Source organism: Carlito syrichta, unplaced genomic scaffold, assembly GCF_000164805.1.
Source record: "Carlito syrichta isolate Samal-C Ts95f unplaced genomic scaffold, Tarsius_syrichta-2.0.1 Scaffold301816, whole genome shotgun sequence".
Classification (NCBI taxonomy): Eukaryota; Metazoa; Chordata; class Mammalia; order Primates; family Tarsiidae; genus Carlito; species Carlito syrichta.
This window is the reverse complement of record NW_007245912.1, coordinates 345,737-370,626: the sequence shown is the minus strand read 5'-3', so window position 1 is coordinate 370,626 and position 24,890 is coordinate 345,737. Positions and strand designations below refer to the sequence as shown.

At 38.4% G+C, this 24,890-nt stretch overlaps 1 protein-coding gene across 2 annotated transcripts in view; it reads right to left on the bottom strand.

Annotated features, from left to right (window-relative positions):
* Positions 1–24,890, bottom strand: part of ATM (ATM serine/threonine kinase) — a 112,841-nt gene that overhangs the window by 5,693 nt on the left and 82,258 nt on the right. For both annotated transcript variants that reach the window (XM_008055297.2, XM_021711019.1), the window contains 15 exons: positions 20,370–20,604; positions 19,696–19,863; positions 18,393–18,506; positions 17,387–17,604; positions 16,543–16,750; positions 15,523–15,636; positions 15,045–15,203; positions 14,023–14,161; positions 12,935–13,017; positions 11,860–12,000; positions 11,082–11,198; positions 8,645–8,794; positions 6,347–6,512; positions 4,996–5,082; positions 597–711 (listed from right to left, as the gene is read on the bottom strand). In XM_008055297.2, the coding sequence (XP_008053488.1) occupies positions 597–711; positions 4,996–5,082; positions 6,347–6,512; positions 8,645–8,794; positions 11,082–11,198; positions 11,860–12,000; positions 12,935–13,017; positions 14,023–14,161; positions 15,045–15,203; positions 15,523–15,636; positions 16,543–16,750; positions 17,387–17,604; positions 18,393–18,506; positions 19,696–19,863; positions 20,370–20,604 (2,214 nt within the window). The remainder of the gene's footprint in view (positions 1–596; positions 712–4,995; positions 5,083–6,346; positions 6,513–8,644; positions 8,795–11,081; positions 11,199–11,859; positions 12,001–12,934; positions 13,018–14,022; positions 14,162–15,044; positions 15,204–15,522; positions 15,637–16,542; positions 16,751–17,386; positions 17,605–18,392; positions 18,507–19,695; positions 19,864–20,369; positions 20,605–24,890) is intronic.

The window sequence follows — 24,890 nt, the reverse complement described above, 5'->3', positions numbered from 1 at the left end:
TCTTTGCTTATTGTAGCATAACTTTAGTTTACTTTGACTGGAATCTGCCTCAACAACAGCTGAGTATAGAGACCTATGCTGGGAAAACTCCATGGAACTACAAAGCTTTTTTTAGCAGGAAATTGTTCTACAATGTAAGCTCCTTTCAGACGACAATGTAGTCTCTTCTGTGTCCCCCCATGGAGCACCCAATAACAGTTCTGATCATTAGTTAGCCAGGACAGAGGTGCTAAAAGCAAATACCAGGGATGCATCCAAGAGGTCAGGAAGGACAGTATGTATGTCACATCGTGTTGGGCTCCCGGAAAGAAGGGAAAGCTATGATTGCTTTTACCTGAGGTCTTTCCCTCAGTATTGGCAAAGCACTGGGATACAACTCTAGTGCTGAATTCTGTTATCTATATAAATCCATTATATATGTACATTTTTGGAGATGAGGTCTTGCTATGCTATCCAGGCTGGACTTGAACTCCTGGTCTCAAAGCGATCCCACCTTAGCCTCCCAAGTGGCTGCACCTACAGGTGCAACACCATGCCCGGCCCATTTAATCCTGACACCAAAAAGTGTCTGTCCTTCCTTGCCTTCTGTAACTCACCTTCTGAAGACACCCTCAACTCCAGTAATGCCCATGCCATCCACAATATCTCTGGTGAGTCTAAAGGGAACTGTTTCAGGGGTAGGAAGGATCTTACCCTGTTCAAAAGCAACACCTGCCATGAAAAAGACAGCACAGTTAAGTGGTCTGATGGCTAACTTACTTTCTTCCTCACTGACATGTGAACTTTCTGCAAAGACAGTAAGCAACAGTCACGTACATTCCATTAATACTAGAACACAGCAGTTTAGTTAGCTTCTGCTTTGCCTGCCTTCCTCATCTTCATCACGGTCTGTGAGGTCCAGCTCAAAGCCCCAAAAAGCTTCCTAATGTAATTAGCTAAATCTAGATCAAAGGTCTTTAAAAATGAAGGGACTGGTAGACTTTAAAATGTAGAAGAGATATACAAGTATACGTTTTAAAAACGTTGATGAAACTTTTAATTATGAGATAATCATATATTCACACGCAATTGTAAGATACACTTCAGAAAGATCATCCCATATACTTCTTACTCATTTTCCAATGGTAACATCTTATGAAACTATAGCACAACACACAGCCCGGATACTGACACTGAGGCAGTCATCGTGTACCACTCCGCAAGGACCACAGCCACACCTCCCTCCCTCGCAGTCTGTCACCTACCCCGCCTCCCTCCCCGCACAGTCCACTGCCCACCGTGCCTTGCCTCCCTCCCGAAGTCTGTCGCCCCCCAGCTACCGCCCCTTAGCCAAGCACCCACCCCACTTCCCTCCCTCCCACCGCCCACCACCCACCGCACCTCTCTTCCTATCGCCTAACGCTCAGCCCTCTACTCAACATTTTCTAGCAATCACTTGTCTGTTCTCCGTTTTTGTAATTCTTTCACTTCAAGTATGTTATATGAATAGAAATGAAATCATCATACAGTCTGTAACCTTTTGTAAATCAATAGTCTTGTTTCTTCTTATTGCTAAGTAGTATTCCATGGTACAGATGTAACATGGCTTATTAAACTATTTGTCCACTGAAGGACATCTGGGCTGTTTCCAGTTTTTAACCATTTGTATAACGCTACTATACACATTTGTAGCACAGGTGAACATCTTTTTGTCTGCTTATTTGCTATCTGAACATCTTCTTTGGTGAAATGTCTATTCATGTCTTTTACCTATTTTATAACTGGATTTTTTTTTTTTCCTGTTGTTTTGAGAGTTCTTGGCTGGGCGTGGTGGCTCACACCTGCAATCCCAAGGCAAAAGGATCACGTGAGCCCAGGAGTTCGAGACCAGCCTAGGCAGCATAGCGAGATCTTGTCACTAACAACAACAAAAGAGAGTTCTTAAGGATTGTTATTTTGTTATCAAGTCTAAACTCTCTGTCTGGCCCTAGATGCTTAAGATTTCCTCATAACTTTTTTTCTTTATTGTCCAGTTTGGCAATTTCTACTGTTCTGTCTTTATGTTCTCTGTTATTTTGTCTGTCTCCTAATTTTGCAGCTGAAATATTTATTTCAACTTCCATCTGGCTACCATTCTTCCAGTTCTTAGCAAATGAGCACGCTTTCTGTTTTTTATAGAAAACAGAATAGCAAATATAATTTCCTATATTTTTTCCTATATCTTTCTGTTTCAAAATTCGGTTCTCCTTTATATCTATTTCTATGCTGGGACTAATTATTTCCATGCTTAGACTTACTACTATATCTTCATTTGTTTCAAGCCTATTTGTAATTGTTCCTTAAAGCATTTTTAGGATGGCTGCTTTAAAATCTTAGTAAGATAATTCTGGCATCTGTGTTATCTTGTGCTGATGCCTATTGTTATTTTTCATTAAAGTTGAGATTTTCTTGGCTCCTGATATGACCAATGATTTTCAGTTGAAAACTGGACTTTTTAGGTATTACGAGATTCTGGATCTCACTTAAACTTCTGCTTCTGCTACACTTGGGAGTCTCCACCTTAGTACTGCTAGACAGGGGCAGGATTTCAGGTTTGTTAACCACTTACATGGGTGACGGTCTAGAACTTACCTCCCAAGACTGCACATTCTTCCACATCTTAAGTTCTACATTCTAACCCAAACCTCTTCTCCTTCTGTCCCCTTATTCTTTTTAGACAGTCTTGAACTTAACAGAAATTTCTCTATTAGTCCCTCTTGCTTCCTACTTAACCTTGGGGTACAGACTCTAAGGCTGATTACTCTCATCAGGCCTTCAGATCTCCTCGTTCCCTCGCCCCTCCACTCCACATCTACCATTTTAAACTACAACTTAAACTCCAAGGATGTTGAGGACTGCTGGAAAATCATATGATGATATTCCTGGCTCCACTACAAATTTAGGATTGTCGTCTTAAGAAAGCGTCCTCTAAACTGCTTGGCAAGTCTTTTTTTGCTGTTGTTTTTGAGTTGGAGTCTCACTCTGTTGCCCGGCCACCGCAGCCTTGACCTGCTGGGCTCTGGCGATCCTTTGGCCTCAGCCTTCCAAGTAGCCGGAACTACAGGCGCGCGCTACCATGCCCGGCTAATTTTTTTGATTTGTTGTAGAGATGAGGTCTCGCCAGTTGCCTGGGTGGTTCTCAAACCCGCGATCCACTCACCTCGGCCTCCCAAAGCGCTGGGATTACAGGCTGAGCCACCGAGCCCGGCCGTCATATCTTTTTAAATTTATCCCTTTCCAGTCAGGTCTTGGTCTCATTTCCATGGTAACTCTCAGAATTTCATGGTTCTTTTAAGGTCAATTATCATCCCTCCAACTCTAAGCAAATGAGCATATGTTTCAGCAAATATAATTTCCTTTGAATTATTTTCCCTGTAGCTTAAGAATTTCCTGTTAGCACCATCTTTGCTTCTCTCTCAGCAGAAAAGCTAACACACTTCCAATATAACGTCAGTGCTATCAGACCTTCAGATACAAGGGGGGCCCCCAAAAACCAGAACTTATTTATAAAAAATATTATATTCATTCTTCATGCTTAAACTTCAGTCATCTTCAAAGTACTCTCCATCTGATGCAATACAGCTATTGAGACACTTTTCCCACTGCTCAAAACTTTTTTTGAACTCCTCCATTACGATGCCTTTTAGTGTTTCTGCCGGTTTTTGTTTCATTCCTTCCAAATTGGCAAAGCATTTCCCTCTGAGAAATTTTTTCATCAGGAAAACAAAAAAAAAGTTGCTTGGGGAAAGATGGGTGAATAGGGAGGGTGAGGCATGGGGGTCACGTCACTTTTGGTCAAAAACCGCTGAACGCTCAGTATGGTACAGGCAGGTGTGTTTTCATGATGCAAGAACCAGTCACTGGTTTGCCACAACCCAGGATGTTCCTTCCACAAATTGTGATGCAACCTTCTCATAACTTCCGGATAAAAACTTTGCTTCACCATTTGATCCAAATTCCTAGTGTACTGCAAGGGGCCTGCCCTCCAAAAGATCATTTCTTTTTTGGGGGGGTCCCCCCTTGTACTTATGATTTCCCTGGCTATTTCAGTTATCTTGTGTTTCTCTCTTGTATCTTCAATATCTAACATGCTCACGCTTTTCCCATCTTAAAAAAGGAGAATTAAAGGTGCCTCTCACGTCTTTAGCAAATTTCTCTCCCATCCCTCCCTTCATTTCTCAACTTCTTGTAGAACAATTCCACATTCTTAGTCTACACATCCTTACCTTCCATTCAGTCACTGACTTTTTACCATCGGCTTCCTCCATTCTATCCTAAGGGTGCTTGTTAGGCCTCTAAGGCTGACTGTTAAGTTCAAAGGCCTGTTTTCAGCATTTGTCCAGCTAACCTTTCTATAGCAGGTCCTGCTGGGTTCTACTTCTTACATAGTATTTCTTCCTCCTTTGCCTTCTAGGTATCCCTGCTTCCCGGTTTCCATGACTTGATTATATCTCAATTTTTTTTGACTCAGCCCCTTCAGTGTTAGCATTCCTTACGATTTCTGCCTTAGATATCTTTATTGAGGGTGATGGACAAGGTCAGCATATCCTCCAACACAATGACTTCAGCTGAAATCTGTCTGGTGAAGATTCTAGATCTCTACTATTACATTCAAACTGTTTTCTTTCTTACATATTAAACTGTCTATTCCACCTGGAAATCTCACTACTACTTCAAAATAACATGCAAACTAACTTATCACTTTCTCATTCTTTATAAAATCTGATCTATTCCTTAGCTAGAAGCTTCAGTTACCCTGGAGTTAAATAAAGATACTGTTTCCACACCTAATATCACTGATGCAGTTTACTACAAAAATGTCCCTCAAACCCAGTCTCCTGGTTTCTATAAGTTTAGTCTAAATCTTCATTATGAGTCTGTCTCCCTCATATTTGTAGTATCTTGGTGGGCAAACCCCATCCTTGATAACTAAAAATTTATTTAACAGAATAAAGATACTCAGCTTTTATTACTTACCTAAATCAATGTGGACAAGTTCTGCTGACTGCTCATTTATCAAGATATTCTGTACATGCCTATCACCAAGTCCAAGTATGTAACCAACTGGAAAAAAAAATCTGAAATCACTGATTTCATCCGCTTCTAACACACATTTCCCCATAATTTCAACTAAAACCAAAGACTCTGTAGAACCTGAAAGTAGTGTGGGCTTTTCAGCCTACTTAAATTATGAACATGCCTGGCCATTGTGAATTTACGTCACTTCTTGCCAGCTACTTCCATGCACACTGCAGCTCACCAACTCAAGATGGTTTGCTAAAAAATATTTTCTCTTTACTAACAGGCACACATCAAAACACTAGTACTTTAAAAGTGACTGTGATCAGACCCACTATTTACCTGGGTCAAAGTTTCCATTGACGGCACTTATAAAATGAGAAGTCTATGAGTACATTCTTCATTCTTCAGTGGAACTTTCTTCTGCTTGACGAATTATATTTAAACACAATTTAATCATTAATTCATTTCGCCAGGCATATATCCAGGAATAACTACATTTCTGTTTTTAGGAAAGATGACATGCCTTACAATTCTTTTAGCCTGAGCAAACTCTGGGTAGGGAATTAGGATGCCTGGGTGCCTGGCTCACTTTGTCATTAACTACTTTTTGTTATAAACTAAATTAGTTGAATCAGATCAGATTAGTGATTCTCAATGCAGAAGAAAGTTTCACAATTACCTGGGAACTTTTTCAAAACATGCATATCCTGCCTTCCTAGGGTATAATACATAAGTGATGAGGGAGCTGTCTTTAGTTAAGAAAAAAAGCAATAGATTAGATGATCATTGATGTTCCTATTAGTTTTCACAGTACAGGATTTTAACTGCCCTATCTATTCCAATCTCTTACAATTAAGAAACAAAGTCAAAATATATGTTGTATGCTAAATATTGAGATACATATAACAATTTCTACTCTGAAATTCTATTAGAACCAATCATTGGGTGATAAGATCATTGCATTTCAGAGGTTCTGTGCAAAAGAACAGCAAAATTTAAAGGACACAAATCAAATGGAGTTATCATAGGTTTTATTATCTTCCAAGGAAAGTCTCTTAAAATAATATATTGAGAGGAAAGAAAAAGCCATATTCACTATAAAATGAAAAAGAAGAAAAACTAGTCTTACTTCTCTACCTTAAAGTAGGAGAATTCTCTTCTGCAAAAGCTATAAAAAGCTATGGCTAGAAGCTAACTATCAGGGTGAACAAGAAACACCATGATCTAATAATAAAGATGGTTTGGTTATCTGCCAACTCAGAGGACAGGAAAAAGCTGAATCTTCTAATATGTACAAGAAGATTACCAATAGAAGAAGTGGCCACACTGCGAGTATAAGCCAATCGCTTCTCAAACCAAACAGCTGGGTCCAAGAATTTTTCCATGCAGAAGTAGCGGAAAACTGGCTGAAAATGTTGGCAAATATCCTGGAAGGTTTCATATTTCTCTTCAAACGACCTCTTTTGAACTTCCTTTAAATAGATCATACATAAAATTATTTTTTCAATATTGTGCTCAATTAATTCAACTCATACTCATTACATTTCTATATGAACAATACGATAGATATAGGTGCAATCAAAAGATGAACAAGATACTTAACCCACAAGAAGCTAACAGTCTGGTTAGAGAAGCAATTAATTACAAGTGATAATCCCTTTAGGACTTTCATATTAATCACAGGGCAAGGAGGCACACCAATAGTGACTGTTATTTGTTTTAATTAAGTTCTAATGTGAGTAATACTGTAATCCAGGCAGAAGAAAATACAGAAACCCTGAAGTTCCTACAGATAATCTCAGGGGCCATCACAGCACTGGGGCTGCAACAGGAAACAGAAAAGGAGAAAGAATGGGAGGACAGTCGCCAGGTCTCAGCCCTCTGCCTTCAGCATTTTCTTGTAACACTTGCCTGAAGTAAAGCTCATCCACCTGAACAGGCTCAACTCCACTGATGTGCCCATGACTTCCACATCTGTATCTTTGGCCCAGATGTCTTTATTAAGCTCCGGCTTGATGTGCTTCTCCAACTACCCACTCAGTATCTCCACTCGGATCACTTGCAAATCCAAACAAAATACCTCTTCTTCTTTGGCAAACTTCAGTCACCTTCTCTATTCTCCAGTTCGGTAAACAGCCTTACCACCTACCTAGTTGCCCCAACCAGAAAACTGGGGGGCACTGACTACTCTTCCCAAACTCACTTCTCATCAGCAATCAAATCCTATCAGTTCTGCTTCTTTAATATTTTCCAGGTCGATCCCAGTTCTCTGCTCCTACCACTGTTAGTTTTACTTCAGACCCCATCTTATGCCTTCAGTCTGCATCCTCAAAAATTAAAACCACGGTGCTGCTAGAGTTTCATTCTAAAATGCACATTGAATACTCCTATTCTTCTTAAGGATCCTCTATTGGCTGCAGGATGACGTGCAAACTTCTCAGCATTCCATAAAGCAACTCCCCACTTTCTGACCAACAGCTATTGCTCCAACCTCATCTGTCTCCTCTTCCTCAAACACTAAGCCTGTGCTGTCTATGTCTGCTCACACCTCCTTCCCTTTGCTTATATGCTTCTTTGGCCTGGAAAACAATTCATTTACAAAACTGACTCAAACACCTTTTCTGTGAAGCCTTTTTTGAATCTAATTCTCTCCATCCTCCCTGCCCCAGATAGAACTAGCTCCTCCTCCATACCAACATTGTTCTCTGTATGCCCTTTATAGACTTTCATCACAACGCCCACAGCGCTTATCACACATGCAACAGAAAGCATAATAAACTGAAAAGTAGACATTAGGCAAGGTTCAAATCCTTGCTCTATTTATTAGCTTGCTGACCTTGGGCAAGTTAAGTTATCTGAACTTCTCATTTTAAAATGGGGATAAGGATGATGATAATTAGTCACAATATTTGTGAAGTCTTAGCATAGTATCTGGGAGATAAGAGACATCCAGTAAATGTTGCTGATTCAGTGAATGAATATCAGACCGGATGGCCAATGACCTGGCAAATGTCTCAGAGGTTTTCCATATCCGTTTCAAGTAAAAATTACTTTGTAATCTGTTTTTATTTTTTGGTTTCATTAGCTTTTTTTTTTAAGAGATAGGATCTCATTCTGTTGCCCAAGCTGGTCTCTAAATCCTGGGCTCAAGTGATCCTTCCACTTTAGCCTCTCAAGTAGCCGAGATTATAGGCCTGTGCCACCATGCCCAGCATTCGTGTTTTGCTTATTTTCTTAACAACTAGCTTACCTCAAATTTGAAACAAATTAACACACACTGCATAAGGTTTAAATTTCTCATCTGACAAGGGTTAACACCTTAAGTAGTCTAAAAACTTTACTTTTTTTTACTTAGGTACACTTTAATTCTGGTGAGCTTACTTTCTTTTAGTATCTTGACAATTATCTCATAAAATTAAAGTTTCCTGTATTCTATAATACCTAATAGCTGCCAGCTTTAATAAGCATTAATTAATCTTGTCATAACTTTTTTTTTTTTTTTTTTGAGAAAGCAGGATTTATTGAGAGGACAGAAAAGCTCCCACAGTGGGAAGGGACCTGAGGGGGTTGCCCGTAGTAACTTTTAATTCTGAGTGCCACTCACCATCATTTTCTTTTGGCATTGAAAGGCAGAGAAATCCTTTGGCCTGTATCTTTTATGAGCACCATCTTGATTGTTAATAAGAAATTCGCCAATAGGAACAGTTCCTGTGCACCATTCAAGAACACCACTTCGCTGAGAAAGGGGGACCACCTGGAGTTACACATTAAGTACCTTTTCATTATGGAAGGTCATTAAAGAGCATCTCATGATCATTCTACTATGAGATTCAGGGCAAAGCATTTTTTTCAAGTTGTATTAATACTTCTCTGTCCATAGAAAACAAAGCTCCTCGGAGGAAAGATACCAGAAATCAACTCGAGCCCCAAGAACATGACTTCATAGCCTGCTGCTTAGACTTCGGAGAGCCTGCCCGTCTCTCAGTCCCCACGAGGCTCCAGAAGACCATTCCTGTTTATTCCATCCATCATCATCCATCATCGATCCACACTTAGTTTGTTTCATTTAGCAGAGGAATTAACTCTGCCTTCCTTCTCCTTCTAACATTAATTATATTTGAGAATTTCACTTTGGATAATTGCCCCAATTTTGGTATATATTAAGTAGTGAAATTACGTGTACTGTTGCTTTGCTGTCTTACTAGCCTCACCAAGAGGAAATGTATTCCTAAGGATAAAATGAGCAATTTTACTAAGAAAATTATTTATTAAAATCATGACATTATAAACACCCCAGATCTAATGAACTGGGCAGTCTGAGAACACAGTTTCAGCAATCTGTGTTCTAACAAACGTTCCAAGTGATTATGATATCTGCTGAAGTTCCACTGACCTAAACCACATCAAAGTCCCTCCACAAGAGAATAGCTTTTAAAGAGCTTACATTTAACTTTTGCTTTTTGCATTCACTCAGGACTGGTTTTTTTTAACTGCTAATGGAAAGCATCTCCTATATTAGTTAATGTCCCACAAAGTTCCACAGATTTCTCACAAGCTTGAAGGCTAAGAAAAAAATGTGCTTTTCCTAATGAACAGTTTGCGCGTTTCCAAACCAATGAGCTTTATATTTCTCCTTTTGAAAGCAGTCAAGAAGCTCAAAACTAAGTTCTGCTTTTTATTATAATTGCCTGCTCAATCAGAATTTTGAAAGGTAGATTGAATTTCTTTTCCTCTACTCCTCTACCTAGCCGGCTTTTAATTTAGCCATTATTTTTATAATAAAAATGTTCATTATGAAAAACTATAAATGAAAAAGCAGTAGCTCATATAATCCCTGTTACAACAGTGATGGAAGAAGAAAGTTAAAAAAAAGAAGATACAGGAACAAATCCTGAAAGGACAAACCTATGAAAAATAACAGGCCCTTCAAAAATGAGGATTTATTGTTGTTTCATAAAACACAGACAGGCTAAATGAATAATCAATATAAGAGCCAGAAATGATTAGCAGATGACTGAGGATTGGCTTCTCAGGCAAACTGCTGGAGGAAATGTCAATGGGTATACTCCAACTTAGGGTAATTTGGCGATATCTACCAAATTACAAGTGCATGTATCTCTAACTCATCAATCCAACTTTTGAAAATTCATCCCACAGATTTACCTGCTCATGTATAAAATGCATATGTTCAAGGTTGCTCATTACAATGCAGCACAGTTTGCAATAACAAAAGACTGAAAACAACCCAAAAGCCCACTGATAAGGACTTATATAATAAACTATGTACATGCACCCACTGCAGCTGTTAAAAAATGAGAATAATCTCCATAACATATTGCTGAGTAGAAAGAAGAGGGAAAAATACTTCAATTAACTCATAAGAAACACCTATCTGCAATCAATAGTGATGAATGCTTTTATAAAAGAAAATAAATGTTAACTATTTGGTCTTTCACAGAAAACATCTGCTGACCCCTTGTAACTGAGCGCCTCATTTCAAAATGTAGTTTAGGTTTTTTTTCTTCCCTCCTCAAGTGTAGCCTTGAAACATGCTGGAGAGGTTTCTTCTTTCCCTTTGCCATGAGTCACGACCCTGCATTGTGTTCTTTTATCTAATTATGTGCTTGCTAAGAAGTTTGGGGGCTCACGTCTTAAAGCAAACTGGATGGCAGTGGGATTCTCCCCACCTGGTGTTGACCTGGTGATGGCTGTGGCGAAACTACAACTCCGAGACAGTGCCAGCCCGCACACCAGGTAAGGCAATAACTCAAGACAGTCATGGGAACAAGCTGCATATGCCAGACCCACTGTCGCTGCCACATGCTCCCATACCCAGTTTCCCTTTTTAAACCTGATATACTGCCTAGCCATTTCCCCAACTGCCGGCTTTTGGAACAAAGTCATGTTCCTTTCACCATCTCTCATCTCTCAAGTTTGGCTTTGGCAGCAAACGGCTGAGCTTGCTTTCGGTTACGTCCTGGTCCAAACAACAGCATCATATCTATGTTCTTGGTGAAGCAGCAGAAGTACAAACTCGTTACCTTATATGTGCAGATGGTCAATTTCCTCTTCCTAGTTTCAGTGTTTCTCTGCAGTAACGTATTACACATCTGAAAAACCTGCTGCATGACAGCATCTTGTCTCAGGTCATCACGGCCCTTCAGGGTAATCAAGCATGAATAAGCACAGTTCACTTTATCATGAAAACACACAGTCAACTGAGGACAGCAGAGGGCACTCAGAAATCAGTCAGAGCATCTGGGCTCTTAACAATGTCTTAAGTATTAAAAGCTACTGCCATTCTTTCCTTTAGAGTAAGCTATACTGATTAAAACAATGAAGTCTCCCCTAGATACTTTGTAATTAGAGTAACTGGAACTCTTTCAGTCAAGATACACTGCAACAGCTGAGTGAAGCTGCATGTATTCTCCCCATCACTCCCCAGCAGGGCCCAAAGAGCTCCTGAGTGGCATACTGAGGCAAAGCACTTCACCTTGGGCTATTCAAGGAAATAAGCAACAAGCACCAAATTTTTTTTTTTTTTTTACAAGAAACAAGCTTATTGTTAACCTTATCACATCTGTACATGTTAACAGTATTCTTTTACTTGAATCAACTGTATAATAATAGTGGTCTTTTAGAGACACACAAAAGGAGAAAAGCATTCTGGTTCTAGAAAAGAATGCATTTGTAGTCTGAGTCTTCCTTATTTGATGTTATTCAGAATAAAGATAAAGACTCAAATAAAACAGACATAAAATAGCAACTGAACTTTTTAGTCATTAACTCTAAAGAATAAGCCAGAGAAGGAAGTCTCACCTTAACAAGCTGCCTCCTTTCCTTGCCATCAGAGCCTACACAATCTATTATTTTTGGTAAATTTATACCTCCTGCTAAACGAAATTTTGCCTTAAATGACTGTATTGTCACCAGATTTCCATACTCTCCTGTGGGATCCACCTAATACAAAATATAAATATGAAAACAGGTCTGCTACACTATCTGCAGTCAATGAAAAATAAATCATACCTAACAATTTTAATGTTACACAGAGAAATGTATGACAATGTGCTGTTGGTTACGAACTGAAACTACAACTTTCTGTTTAATCAAAGAGTCACTTTTATAAGTTAAGTCGTCTGAGAAATAACAAAATTTCTCACGAAAACATAAGGCAAATTTTGGAAAAGAGTGGAGAGGAGTTCTCTAGGTTATAGCTGCTAAATCTAGAGTTTTCAGAAAATACTCAGCTAAATAATTTGCTTGATACAGCTGGAAAGATATCAGTTAATCCACATGATGTCACTACATTTCAAATCAAGTAACTAGATACTAAGCACTAAACTGCAAACTCAAAACAGATACATACAATGTACTTAAAGTGACCATTTTCTAAACAATACCCTTATTATTTCATATATCTCTGCCCACATGGGATTACTTCTATTACTTCTAGCAGTAAAAGATTAATAGAACAGAACTAATTGCATCATGTATATTCAATCAATATTACAATACATACTGTGTTACTTAATGATACATCACAGTCAATACATTCTACTGCATATAGAATTTTTAAAAATCAATATATAAAGATTGGGAACTTTCTTGCCAAATTACAAATTAATCTTGGTGTACGCACATGAAAACTCTCCTGGCCAGTGACGGTAAGATCTATAGACCTTCATGAGAAAGACTGGAGGTGTAAAACAGAAGGCAAAGGAAAAGGAAGCAGAAGTTTTTGGGTATTTCAGGGCCTGGGCAAAGGGAATCTAATACACGAAACTGTCAATATTTAACCAATTTTGACCTACATAAAAAGACTATTTCAAATGGTTCAATCTAACAAGAATGTAGTTTAATTAAAAAATCAAAAGAGTTAATGGTAAATTACCTTAATTTCCATAGTAGGGACAACAACATCTTCTAAATTCTTCAGTTTAACGATCGGCTGGTGTGCTGGAATATTTATGTCTTCTGCATATAAAATGAAGACTTCAGTGACAATTGCAAACTGAGGAACAGCACGGAAGGTCAAGCAGGAATATTCGGCAGATGTCCCAGCCTGTGGCTCATCTGGGCCGTGATTTAGAAATGAAGACCAGGGCTTTGCCCACAACACAGCTCAGGCTAAGGCTCAGGCTGAACAACCGTTAATGTGGCTTGCAAATCTAGTGGCAGGCACCTGACAGTGGTAATCAGACCGGATTCCACCTGAAGCACCAGACTGAACGTCTTAATTACATGCCAGTATGTATAGCACATAGATAACACACTCCTGTCACATTACCACTAAATGTGACTAAAAGACATGACAATATTCTTTGTTTGCTTAGAGAAACACTGTGTTAAGTCTCATTTAAAGTAGTAAGAATTTAAACTTGAAAATATGATTCTGAACAGAAAAAAATACCATTATTAAAGTATGGGGAGATCCTTAGAAGCAAATGACACTTAGAGGCTAGTCACAAAAACAGAGATCACAGCAGTTTATGATTACTTGAACTGACAGCACGAAGAGTGATTAAATAATGACATCTAGCATGTATGGAAGAAATGGTAAGGGCTTTTTGTTTTAAATCCCGGGATATAGTGAGTAACCACTATCATTAAAAAAAAACAACACCTTTGAATCCTAAAAACTCAGTTTTCAGTTACCTTAACAGACTTGCCTCTATGCAATTCCCTGCAAGAAGTACGTGCACCAGAAGATTAAGACATCAAATAATTAATTTAGTCTAGTCACCTATTATCAGTTCTGCCAAAACTTTATATAGTGAAAAAGTGACCAAGGGATGCTGAAGCTATAGACAAAAATTAAGTTTTTGGATCACATGTGAATTTTAACCACCAGGACCTTTGTATTTGTAATTACAGCAATGGCTGTGATTTTAAACAGTTACTCATGAGGCTTTGTAATTACTACATCCCTACAGAGAATAGCGGAGAAACAAAGGAGCACTCATTCTTTCAAACACATACTTTGCTGAGTCTTCCACTGGCTGGCATCTAAGTTTGCTAATATAATATAAGCATCACAAAGTGCCTCAACACTTCTGACCATCTGAGGTCTCCCCCTTCTGATAGTACATATTATTTTGTTTGCAGCCTCTGTCCGATCCTATTAAAAAAACAAAAACAAATGAAAAACATACAAGAAACTATTCAACACTTTAATATCTCGGAGTTACAAAAGCAGTGAAAAACAGAATGCATGCACAAATCTCGACAATGGAATGACTATAGTCCCTCAGATACAAACAAAACAGTCATTTTGAGTGAAACACCTCAAAGGTACAATACTCTCAAGAGTCAATGACAGGCTGGGCATGTAAGTGCTTGTAATCCTAGCACTTTGTGAGGTTGAGATGGGGGGGACTGCTTGAGGCCAGGAGTACAAGACCAGCCCCGGAAACATAGCAAGACCTGTCTCCACAAAAAAAAAAAAAAAAAAAAAAGAGTCAATAACTTAAGTAGGTGCCTTTCAAAAACCTATTTTTTTTCCTTTGCCTATTGCTAAGAAGGAAAAAAAAAAGTAAAATACTACTGGTGGTATCTCTTATGCTTTGAGATTCAGGAATTTTGAACCAATTTTAGGTGGCAGTATAACAAAGAATTTTTAAAAGAAACAGCCAGGTAAAGTGGCTCGTGCTTGTAATTCCAGCACTTTGGGAGGTGGAGGCGAGAAGACTGCCTGAGCCCATCGGTTCAAGACCAGTCTGGGCAACATGGTGAGACCTCCTCTCTACAATAAGTCAAAAAAATTAGCTGGGTGTGATGGCACGCACCTGTAGTTCTAGCTACTCAGAAGGCTGAGGCGGAAGGATCACCTGAGTCCCGCAGGTCGAGGCTGTGGTGGCCATAAGCGTGCCACTGCACTCCAGCCTGGGTGACAGAGTGAGACTGTGACTCAAAAAAAAAAAGAAAGAAAGAAAGCAAAAGAAATATTCTGGAAAGGAATGAAAATTACAATTCAGAAAGGTATGTATGTTTAACTCAAATACCTCATCAAGCTGAGATCTTTGTTTAAGTACATTTTTAGTTATTCCGCTCCTTGTTGCTGCTTCTGGTTCGGTCAATAATTCATCTCGGCTTGCATTTGCTAAGGCCAATATAATAAACAAAGTATGATGGGGGTGATCTATTGAAATTCTACAGATGAGCTGTAAGAAAATTAAGAACTATTAGATTTATGCAAATAACCAACAACAAAAAAAGAAAACCCACAACATTTTTCACTTTGCTTAACACTAAAATGTGAGTTGTTATTCAGACACTGCGGTGGGTAGAGTGTGTGTGTGTCCACATGAGGAAGAAAGAGGCAAGTGCCACGAGGACTAAGGCAGAGAAATTTACGTAAGAAGAGGCAAAATACAAAGGCTTGCATTTCTATTTCCAGAGAGAACAGTAGTATATACTTTGTACAGTATATAACAATATACAAGAAAAGTAACGACTAGTTTGATTTTCGGGTTTACTTACATTATTGAGGACTTCATGAAATTCTAGGCCTCCCATCATCTTGGTCCCCATTCTAGCAGCCAGTTGGTACATAAGAGGCAAAAATTTATATGATGGAATCTTCATTCCATCTCTCTACCATTAAAAAAAATACAAAATTAAGAAACAATGCATTTAAAGTATTCACATCTAAGCAAACACACTATTCTAAGATAATGTTCCTCTAAAAGCACAACATAGTGGCTGTTAAAAAAAACTTCACTAGCTACATTGTTTTTCTTTGCCACTTAACCTATCTGAAAGTCTTCCTATGGATATTTTAGATTGATTCAATGGCAAGTCAAAATATTTAGTCCTAAATTGTATTCAGAACTGGAATACTTGGTACTGCTTTATATTCTAGTGAATTCAAGGAGTACAAATGTGGATCTGAGTGCGTTTGTGATCATGACTCCTGAGAAATCATATGACAAAATGGAATAATGATTTTCCCCTATATACCAGAAGTAATAGGATTTGGTGTACACTAAAGCAGAGAGTCATTGTTTCTTTCATTAGTCTTATCATTTTTTTCATCCAGGGGAGCCATTTTATCTTTAAGCTTCAAACTGACTGACAATGAATGTCTTATCAACCTAACTTTAATATTAGTTGTCATCATTAAAATGTTGATGTTAACATAAAAACCTAAGAAATACTGCTGTCTTGACATTTTATAAAACTATTTTTTCCCATTTGTAATTCATTGTAAAAATCCTAGAGTTATACAGCAGAGGGAAAAATTCTGCCCATGATCACATCGTCCTTAATTGCTTTCAAGTCTTCCAATCAAATGTCCCATTCCGGGTATTCTCCTGTGATAACTGCAAAGGCACAGGCCAGGGCTCACTTCTCTCACCTCCACACAAACCCGCATCACTTAGAGCTAATCAAGTGCAGAGAACCAAGTGCTGGGGATCCAGAGGTAGACAAAATCCCTCACGAGGAGGGGCTCATGCCTGTTTCCAGGCACAGGTTAGGGTTTGGGGTTGAGAGACTTGCCTCCATCATGCCATTGACTTCAGAAACTCCGGAATTTTCAAGCCAAAGGGAGCAAAGTCGGAATCCCCACATATCATGCTCTTCTCCACTTAATAAGCAGTTGATATAATTTTCAACTGCTTTACACAAGAAGCGCTTACGATCTTCTTTCAGAGCATGGAGTGCACATTCATCCAGCTCCAGCTCTCGCTGGACCTTTACTGTGTACCTTGCATTGGACAATTAAAGTAAAGCAAAAAAGCCATAAAATTTTATAGAACTACAAAATCTTACATGATATACAATGAAAACTCAAGTGTTATCCCAGGAGAAAAAGCAAATTTCTAAGGCTTATAAAGGGAACAAACTTATTTTTGTCTTAATTGTGCAATTCAAAGCCTTCCTAGCCAACTAAGGACAAAAATGGACTCTACTCAAATAACTGGTTGACTTAATTCTTTCTTAAAATATACAGACTCAAGGCAGGCTTAAATGAAGGGATTCAATTACATCAAGATAGGTAACTCTACAGCATTTAATCAACACCAGTCTCCTTTTCCACTGTGACATCAACTAACGTACCAGAAAATAAGACAAAATAGCTAACTTCTATATACTCCACAATGAGCTTAGAACCAGAGTGTGAATTCCAGGAAGAACAGTAGTATTAGTATAACATATGTCGATGTCTTATATACTAATTTAAGTTATAATTAACCACAGTAGGGACAAGACAATCTATATGTAAGTCAGCCAAGCTTTAGTGTTCAAAGTGTCAGATAAAAAGATCAAGTCACACTTTCTACTACACAAACACTAACCCAGCTAACTGGTGAACATAAAATTGTCACTTGTAGACAGTTACCTGTTGGTCTGAATTTTATGCTCCCTAAGAAGACCCACTTCCTCTTTGGCCCTTTTCAGGAGAGCTTGTTTGTTTTCAAATTCTGATGATTTCATATAGTTTTCAATTCTCTGGTACTGAGTATCTGAGAAACGGGCTAATGACAGAAATGCCTTCATTTTTCCATTTCTTAGCTCACCACTGCCTTCTCCATCATAATTTCCAGCAACTTTCACAGCCTTCAAGAAAACATAATCCACTTAAATTATACTTACAAATACTAAATACATCTAAAGACTCACACAGATTAAGGTAATACCCACACTACAGTTTAACTTACATACATGCAAAAGCTAAATTATATGAAGTATAGTATTTTCATTACTTTTTTTTTTTTTTGAGAAAGCAGGATTTATTGAGAGGACAGAAAAGTTGCCAAAGCTGGAGGAGACCCAAGGGGATGCCCTATTTTCATGACTTTCAAAACAACTTTGGCAGCATAGAAATGATCCAAAGAACTAATATTTGTAAAGAACTCTGTAAAATTTAAAGAAATCACATCACATTTTTCATTTTACACTAATTTAGTGAAGTAACAACTTCTAAAATTAAAGGAATAAGAGGGAGAAACAGGAAGGTCACACAAGGCTGGAGTCCTCGAGTCTCAGCCTTTGCTTGTGGGTGGCTGGGCTACCAATGAGTAGCAAGGGATGACTTGCATCTTCCTTAATAAGCTATTTTTGTAGATTAACGGATGGAGGAATTATTAGAAACAACTTGTTGAAAGAGCAACTGGTAGTGGAGGTAGCGAGGAGGAAGAAGACATAATTGGGCTTATTTTCAAAATATGCACCTTCTTTTTTAACACTTTCATTCTGACATAGAGATTATACAGAGCAGCAACAGTAATAACATGTGGAAAAAGAAAATCATACTTTTATTTGCTTTTGAAATTCATTTGGTGTCTATGAAAAGATCACATGTAGTCATGCTAAACAACTATCTTAAGGGCTGCCCCAAATCTTACCTTTTCCAGATAGGTCTGCATGATGACTGCAGGATTTTCTAAGCAAGTTTCTGCTAACCAGTTGCCACAAACCCTCAGACATTCTGCATATATAAATTTTAGGCTGGGATCATTCTGTAAGAAAAACAAAATCTTAAAATATAATCCATTACCATGACTGTACAAAACTGTACTTTATGTAGGGGATAAAAAAATTATGTTAAAAATGTTATTCCTCATCTGCTTTCACAATACAAGTATTTTAATAATCCCAAGTGTGTAAGTTTATGAAATAATCAACCTGCATATTATTATTATTACCATTATTGGAGCAACTCACATTTATTGAGTACTTACATGTGCTAGTCACTTCCTAATGGCTTTATGTATATTAACACATTTCATCCTCACAAGAGTCCTATGAAATGAGTATTATTACTACTCCCAATTTGCAGATTAGAAAACTGAGGTACAAAAAGGGTAGGTAACTCCAGACTGTCTATACTCAGAACTCATACTGTTAAGCATTATTTAAAATACCTTTCTGGCACCCAGTGCTTTGATATAATGATAATTTCTCTAATAATAAAGGATGACATACAAGTGTCCAACATCCAAAGGTATAGTAAGTTGTTATTCACCAAGCAGGTATATGTCTGGAGAGCACCACTGCAGATAAACCTTTGAACACTTCATGATTCCTACAAATGCCTCTAACTTTATCCAATATATGCTGGGGATATAGCTGAAGTGGCAACACCAGCTTGCAACAACTAATAGGCAATGTGAGATAAAATATTAAATGAGGGCAATCCCTGTGGGTCACCTCCCACTGTGGGAGCTTTTTTGTCCTCTCAATAAGTCCTGCTTTCAAAAGATATATATACATATATATATGTTATATAAGATGTTTTCAAGACATTTAGAAAGACAACCTAACTGTCCCAGCTTGCATTTTTTTCTACTTTTGTCTCCCATTCACTTTTAGGGTTAGGGTTTCTTCACTTGCCATTTCTTCACTTGCCATTTCAAACTTACAGTAGCTATCTCATGTTCATTTCCCACATGGCTTTCTTGAAATCTATCAGAAATTAAAAGGCTTAAGATTGAGATATAGTAAATGACTCTACCACATGATGGACTGATAGAATTGTTGCAATCAGGAAAAACAGTTTGTAAACTGTTAATTTTCACAACTCGTTTTTTATAGGAGCTTGTCAATAAATCAATAATTTCAAGGCTTTAATAAAATTAAATATTTTAAAGCATAGTTTAGTTTTTAAATAACAGTAAAACACTAATTCAGCCAATAAAAGAAATAAACCTCTGTGCAGCCGGCCTCCAGCTTCTTGATCATTTGCTTGAGAATATTCAGGGCAAGACTCTGCTCCTTTTTTGCCCAGAATACTTGCGCTTCCTCCAGCTGCCACTCAGAGACTCCATAACTTGCTGAATCATACTGTTTAATTTGAAATATTGCCCTTTCAGGGAGCTGAAATGAAAATGATGTATTGGGAACAAATGCTTTTACTATTACTACTATTACCACCACTAATAATAATAGTGAAAGCAACAACTGCTATTAATTGAGGTCTGACCTTTCCTTATATTATTCAGACAGTATTATTTGTTAGGAACAACTCTCTGTCCCTCTTACCTCACATCTGTCTCTTTTTTCTCTCTATATATATGTACGTGCATGTGTGCCTGTGTGTATGCACACAAATATATAAAATTATTGAGTTGTTATCAATACAGTAAGTTTGGTATCTTCTCCTTTTATAACTAGGAAATTGAGTCTGAGAAAAGTTAAGTTTTTGTCCAACGCTTAAACTTAGGTCTAATTTCAAAACAGGAAATCTTAAACAACAATTCTTACAATATATAAATAGTAATCTCTAACTCTCAATGACATTTATTTTTCACTTATGCTTTCTGCTTTCTGAATAATATAAGGAAAGGTCAAGGGGTGAGATGACAGTTTTAAATCCTATTTACCTCAGTGTTCTTGAAAGTTCGGGCCAATACAGAGAGTTCTACAAGGTGCTTGGTGATAATGTCCTTAAAACATTCTTTGTGGGAGTTTTCCATTTCCTTTTCCAACAGAATCTCCAAAATAACTGTGCGTAGGGCCATGATAGGCTCCTGAAAACTAAAATCACTGTCCTTGAGAAGTTGGGAGTGTTTCCGCCATTTAACATATACTTCAGAGAGTTGTCTATCTGTGATTGATCTGAAAGCCAAAGCAAAGAAATCATGTAAACAAGTGAAATTAAAAAAAAATTATGTGAGTTTTAAAACTTAAGACATAATACAAAGAACTTTTATAGTAACAAGACTGGAACTTGTAAATAATTCTAAATATGGATCAAAGTTTAGACAAATAAAAAAATGCTATGTGGGTCAGACCTTTAGGAGGTCAGCAGAGAGGCCATGGATGCTAAATATTGAAAAAACTTAAAAAATACTCTTTGACATCACAAAAAACAGCCCTTCAAAATAAATATTCCTGTGAAATAAGAACACACACACAAAAAAAGGCCAGGCGCAGTGGCTCAAGCCTGTAATCTCAGAACTTTGGGAGGCCGAGGTCAGTGGATTGCCTGAGCCCAGGGGTTCGAGACCAGCCTGGGCAACTTGGTGAGACCTCGTCTCTACAATAAATGAAAAATTTAGCCAGGTGTGGCAGCGCACGCCTGTACTTCCGGCTATCACCTGAGCCCAGCAGGTTGACGCTGGGGTGGTCATGAGTGTGCCACTGCACTCCAGTGGGGGAGACAGAGTGAGACTCTGACACACAAAAACATACCAACACCAAACCCCCCCCCCACACACATTCATCAGACCTATCATAAAGAATGTCTACACCTCTAGTCCTGCTTCAGTGTTCCTGGTAGTAAATGAGGACACGGTAGCAAGAAAATGAAGTAACTTAATTAATTACCTACTAGGGATGACTTTATGTCTAATTAAACCTTTGCCAGATGCCAGCTTTTCCATCACTCGGTTGTGATTTGTCAGCAAATCACAACCGAGTGATGGAAAAGCTGGCATCTGGCAAAGGTTTAATTTACCAACATTATGTATAAAAGGAACAGAAAATGCATACTGTACCATTTGTTTACATGAATGGCATGCTTCCCAAATAATTAAACTACACAAAACTGTCTAAACCTTCAGCACTATCACGTAGAGAGAAAAAGAATGAAGCAAGGAGACCAAGAAGACGAAGGACGAGGTGATCGCCAGGAAAGGAAAGCTCTTCTGTTTGCTCGATAGAGAAGAAAACAGTAGCAAATTCACAGGAGTGCAAACTTCAATTCCGCCCTAAATGACCTGAGAACAGCAGGCCACACGCTTTTTAGTCCCAGGAGCCGCCTCACAATCTTAGAAATTATTGAAGACCCCAAAGAGCTTTCAATATTTGGATCAGGCCTGTAATCCCTACACTTTGGGAGGCCAAGGCGGGTGGACCACATGAAGCCAGGAGTTCAAGACCAGCCTGGGCAACATGGCGAGGCACCCCTATCTCCACAAAAAATTTTTTTTTAAGTTAGCCAGGCAAGGTGTCGTACATCTGCTGTTCCAGATACTCGGGAGGCTGAGACAGGAGGATGGCTTGAGCACACAAATTTTAAACTGCAGTGAGCTGTGACTGCACCACTGCACTCCAGCCTGGTCAGAGAGTGAGACCCTGTCTCCAATAAAGTTCAAATATAGGGGGTACAGTGGTTTATGCCTGTAACTCTAGCACTTTCAGTGGTCAAGAGGGGAGGACTGCTTAAGCCCAGGAGTTCAAGACCAGCATAGGCAACATAGCGAGACCTCACCCCTACAAAAAGTCAAAAAATGAGCTGAGGGTGGTAGTGTGTGCCTGTAGTCCCAGCTCCTCAAGAAGTTGATATGGCAGGATCGCTTGAGCCCAAGAGGTTGAGGCGGCAGTGAGCTGTAATTGTGCCGCTACACTCCAGTCTGTGTGACAGAGACCCTGACTTAAAAAATAAAAATTAAAACATAAAAAAATTAAAAATGTCAGATCACATCTATCAATATTTACCATATTAAAAAGATTAAGAAAAATTTAAAATGTAATAATTTATTAAAAAATAGGCCTGGTGCATTGGCTCACACCTGTAATCCTAGAACTTTGGAAGGCCAAGGCAGGAGGATTGCTTTAGCCCAGGAGTTCAACATCAGCCTGGGAAACACAGAGAGACCTTGTCTCTTAAAAAAACCAAAAAATCCACTACATATCATTAGTAACAATTTTTAGTAAAAATAACAACAATAGTTCCTCAGTATCTTCAGGGGATTGGTTCCATCACTCTGAGGATAGCAAAATCCAAGGATCCTCAAAGTCCCTTACATAAAATGATACAGTAGTTGCACATAACTTATGCAATCCTCCAATATACTTTAAATCATCTCTAGGTTACTTATAATACAACCCAATATAGTGTAAATGTTATACAGATAAGTGTTATACAATATTCTAAAATTGTTTTTTCCCCAAATATTTTTGATTTACAATTGGTTGAATCCATGAATATGAAACCCATGGAAATAGAGTTAAATGTATACTTCCCAAACCAAAAAAAAAAATGCAGTGAGAATGGCACGATTTTTCATTTATGCAAATCTTTCTAATGTCTGGCTTAAAAGAATTAGCAGAATTCTCATCTTTGCTTCTGCATTTAGTTTACAATGATATGATGCTGTGATTGAAATATGTAAATAAAATATAATCCTAGGATATAAGTCACTTGTTTACTAGATCATCCAACTTCCCTTCTGCTCTTTTCTTCCTATTTTCCTACCAAAGGAAAAAAACACATATTACTCTTTAGAGGTTCTGCTTTCTAAAATTTATTTAAAATTTTTATGGATACATAGTAATTGTACATATTTATGAGGTACCATGTGACATTTTGATGCAAGCATATACTCTGTAATGATCACATCTGGGTGACTAGGATATCCATCACCTCAAACATTTATCATGTCTTCGTGTTAGGAACATTCCAAATCTTCTTCTAGATATTCCTGTTTATTATAGCTACCCTATTGGGCATCAGATCTTATTCCTTCTATCTGTTTTTACCTATTAACCAACCACTCTTCACCCCCCACTTGCTCACCACCTTTCCCACCTCTGGTAACCGATATTCTATTTACTGTGTCTTAAGAATTCTGTTTTCTAGGCTGGGCTTGGTGGCTCAGCCTGTAATCCCAGCACTTTGGGAGGCTGAGGCGAATGGTTTGCCTGAGCCTGAGAGTTCGAAACCAGCCCAGGCAACTTGGCAAGACCTTGGCTCTACAATAAAACAAAAATTAGCGGGGCGTGGTAGTGCGTGCCTGTAGTTTCGGCTACTTGGAAGGCTGAGGCGGAAAGATTGCGGAGCCCCAGCAGGTTGATGGTGGGGTGGCCGTGAGCATGCCACTGCACTGGGCAATGGAGGGAGACTCCAACTCAAAAAAAAAAAGAATCCTGTCTTCTTTTTTTGTAGAAGAAATCTTTCATACAGAAGAAACGTTCCTGGATTTCTGGCAGTAAAAACTGCCAACATATCTATCAATGAAAGCAGAAAACAATTTTGTTCCTTTATTGTCCCCTTAAGAAAAGTCACATTAATGTTTTTGTCTTCTGCTATATAATTTAGAAAAAAAATTATTATTTTTCTCACTCAAAAATTTCCTTCTTTTTTCTTTTTCCAACATGTAATCTGAGCTTTATTTTTGCAGAATATAAAATGCAAAATGATGAGCTTTGCAATTTATACCTTACTTTCGTTTTGTAATAGTAACAGCTGAATCAGAATAGCAGGGCTAAAAGGGGCCTTATAGACCATCAAACAGAAATCTCTCTCTTCAGAAATGAGGAGACTGAGGCCCAAAGACGTTTTGACTTTCTCGGGGTAACAAGGTCAGAATTCAGAACCACAGCACCTTGAATAGCTGTACCATCTCATTTTCCAATATCCATGGATCATGCCCTTCTCACCATTAAAAGAGGCAATCTCCTCTGAACACCTATTGCAAATTAACTGACATTCACTGTCCACTGAATGTTTACTAAATATCAATCACCAGGAAAGAAAACACTGGGGACACAACAACATGCAAGAGAATGGTTCCTACCTTTTTATTTTTTTTTTCTTTGGGTCGGAGTCTCACTCTGTTGCCCTGGCTGTACAGTGGCACACTCACGGCCACTCCAGCTTCGACCTGCTGGGTTCCAGCATCCTTCTACCTCAGCCTTCCAAGTAGCTGGAACTACAGGTGCATGCTACCACGGCCGGCTAATTTTATTTTATTTTATTGTAGAGACGAGGTCTTGCCATATTGCCTGGATTGGTCTTGAACCCGCAGGCTCAGGCAATCCACTCGCCTTGGGCTCCCAAAGTACTGGGATGACAGACTAAGCCACAGAGCCTGGCTGGTTCCTACCTTTTTTTTTTTTGAGTTGGAGTCTCACTCTGTCGCCCAGACTGGAGTGCAGTGGCCACTCCCGGCCACCGC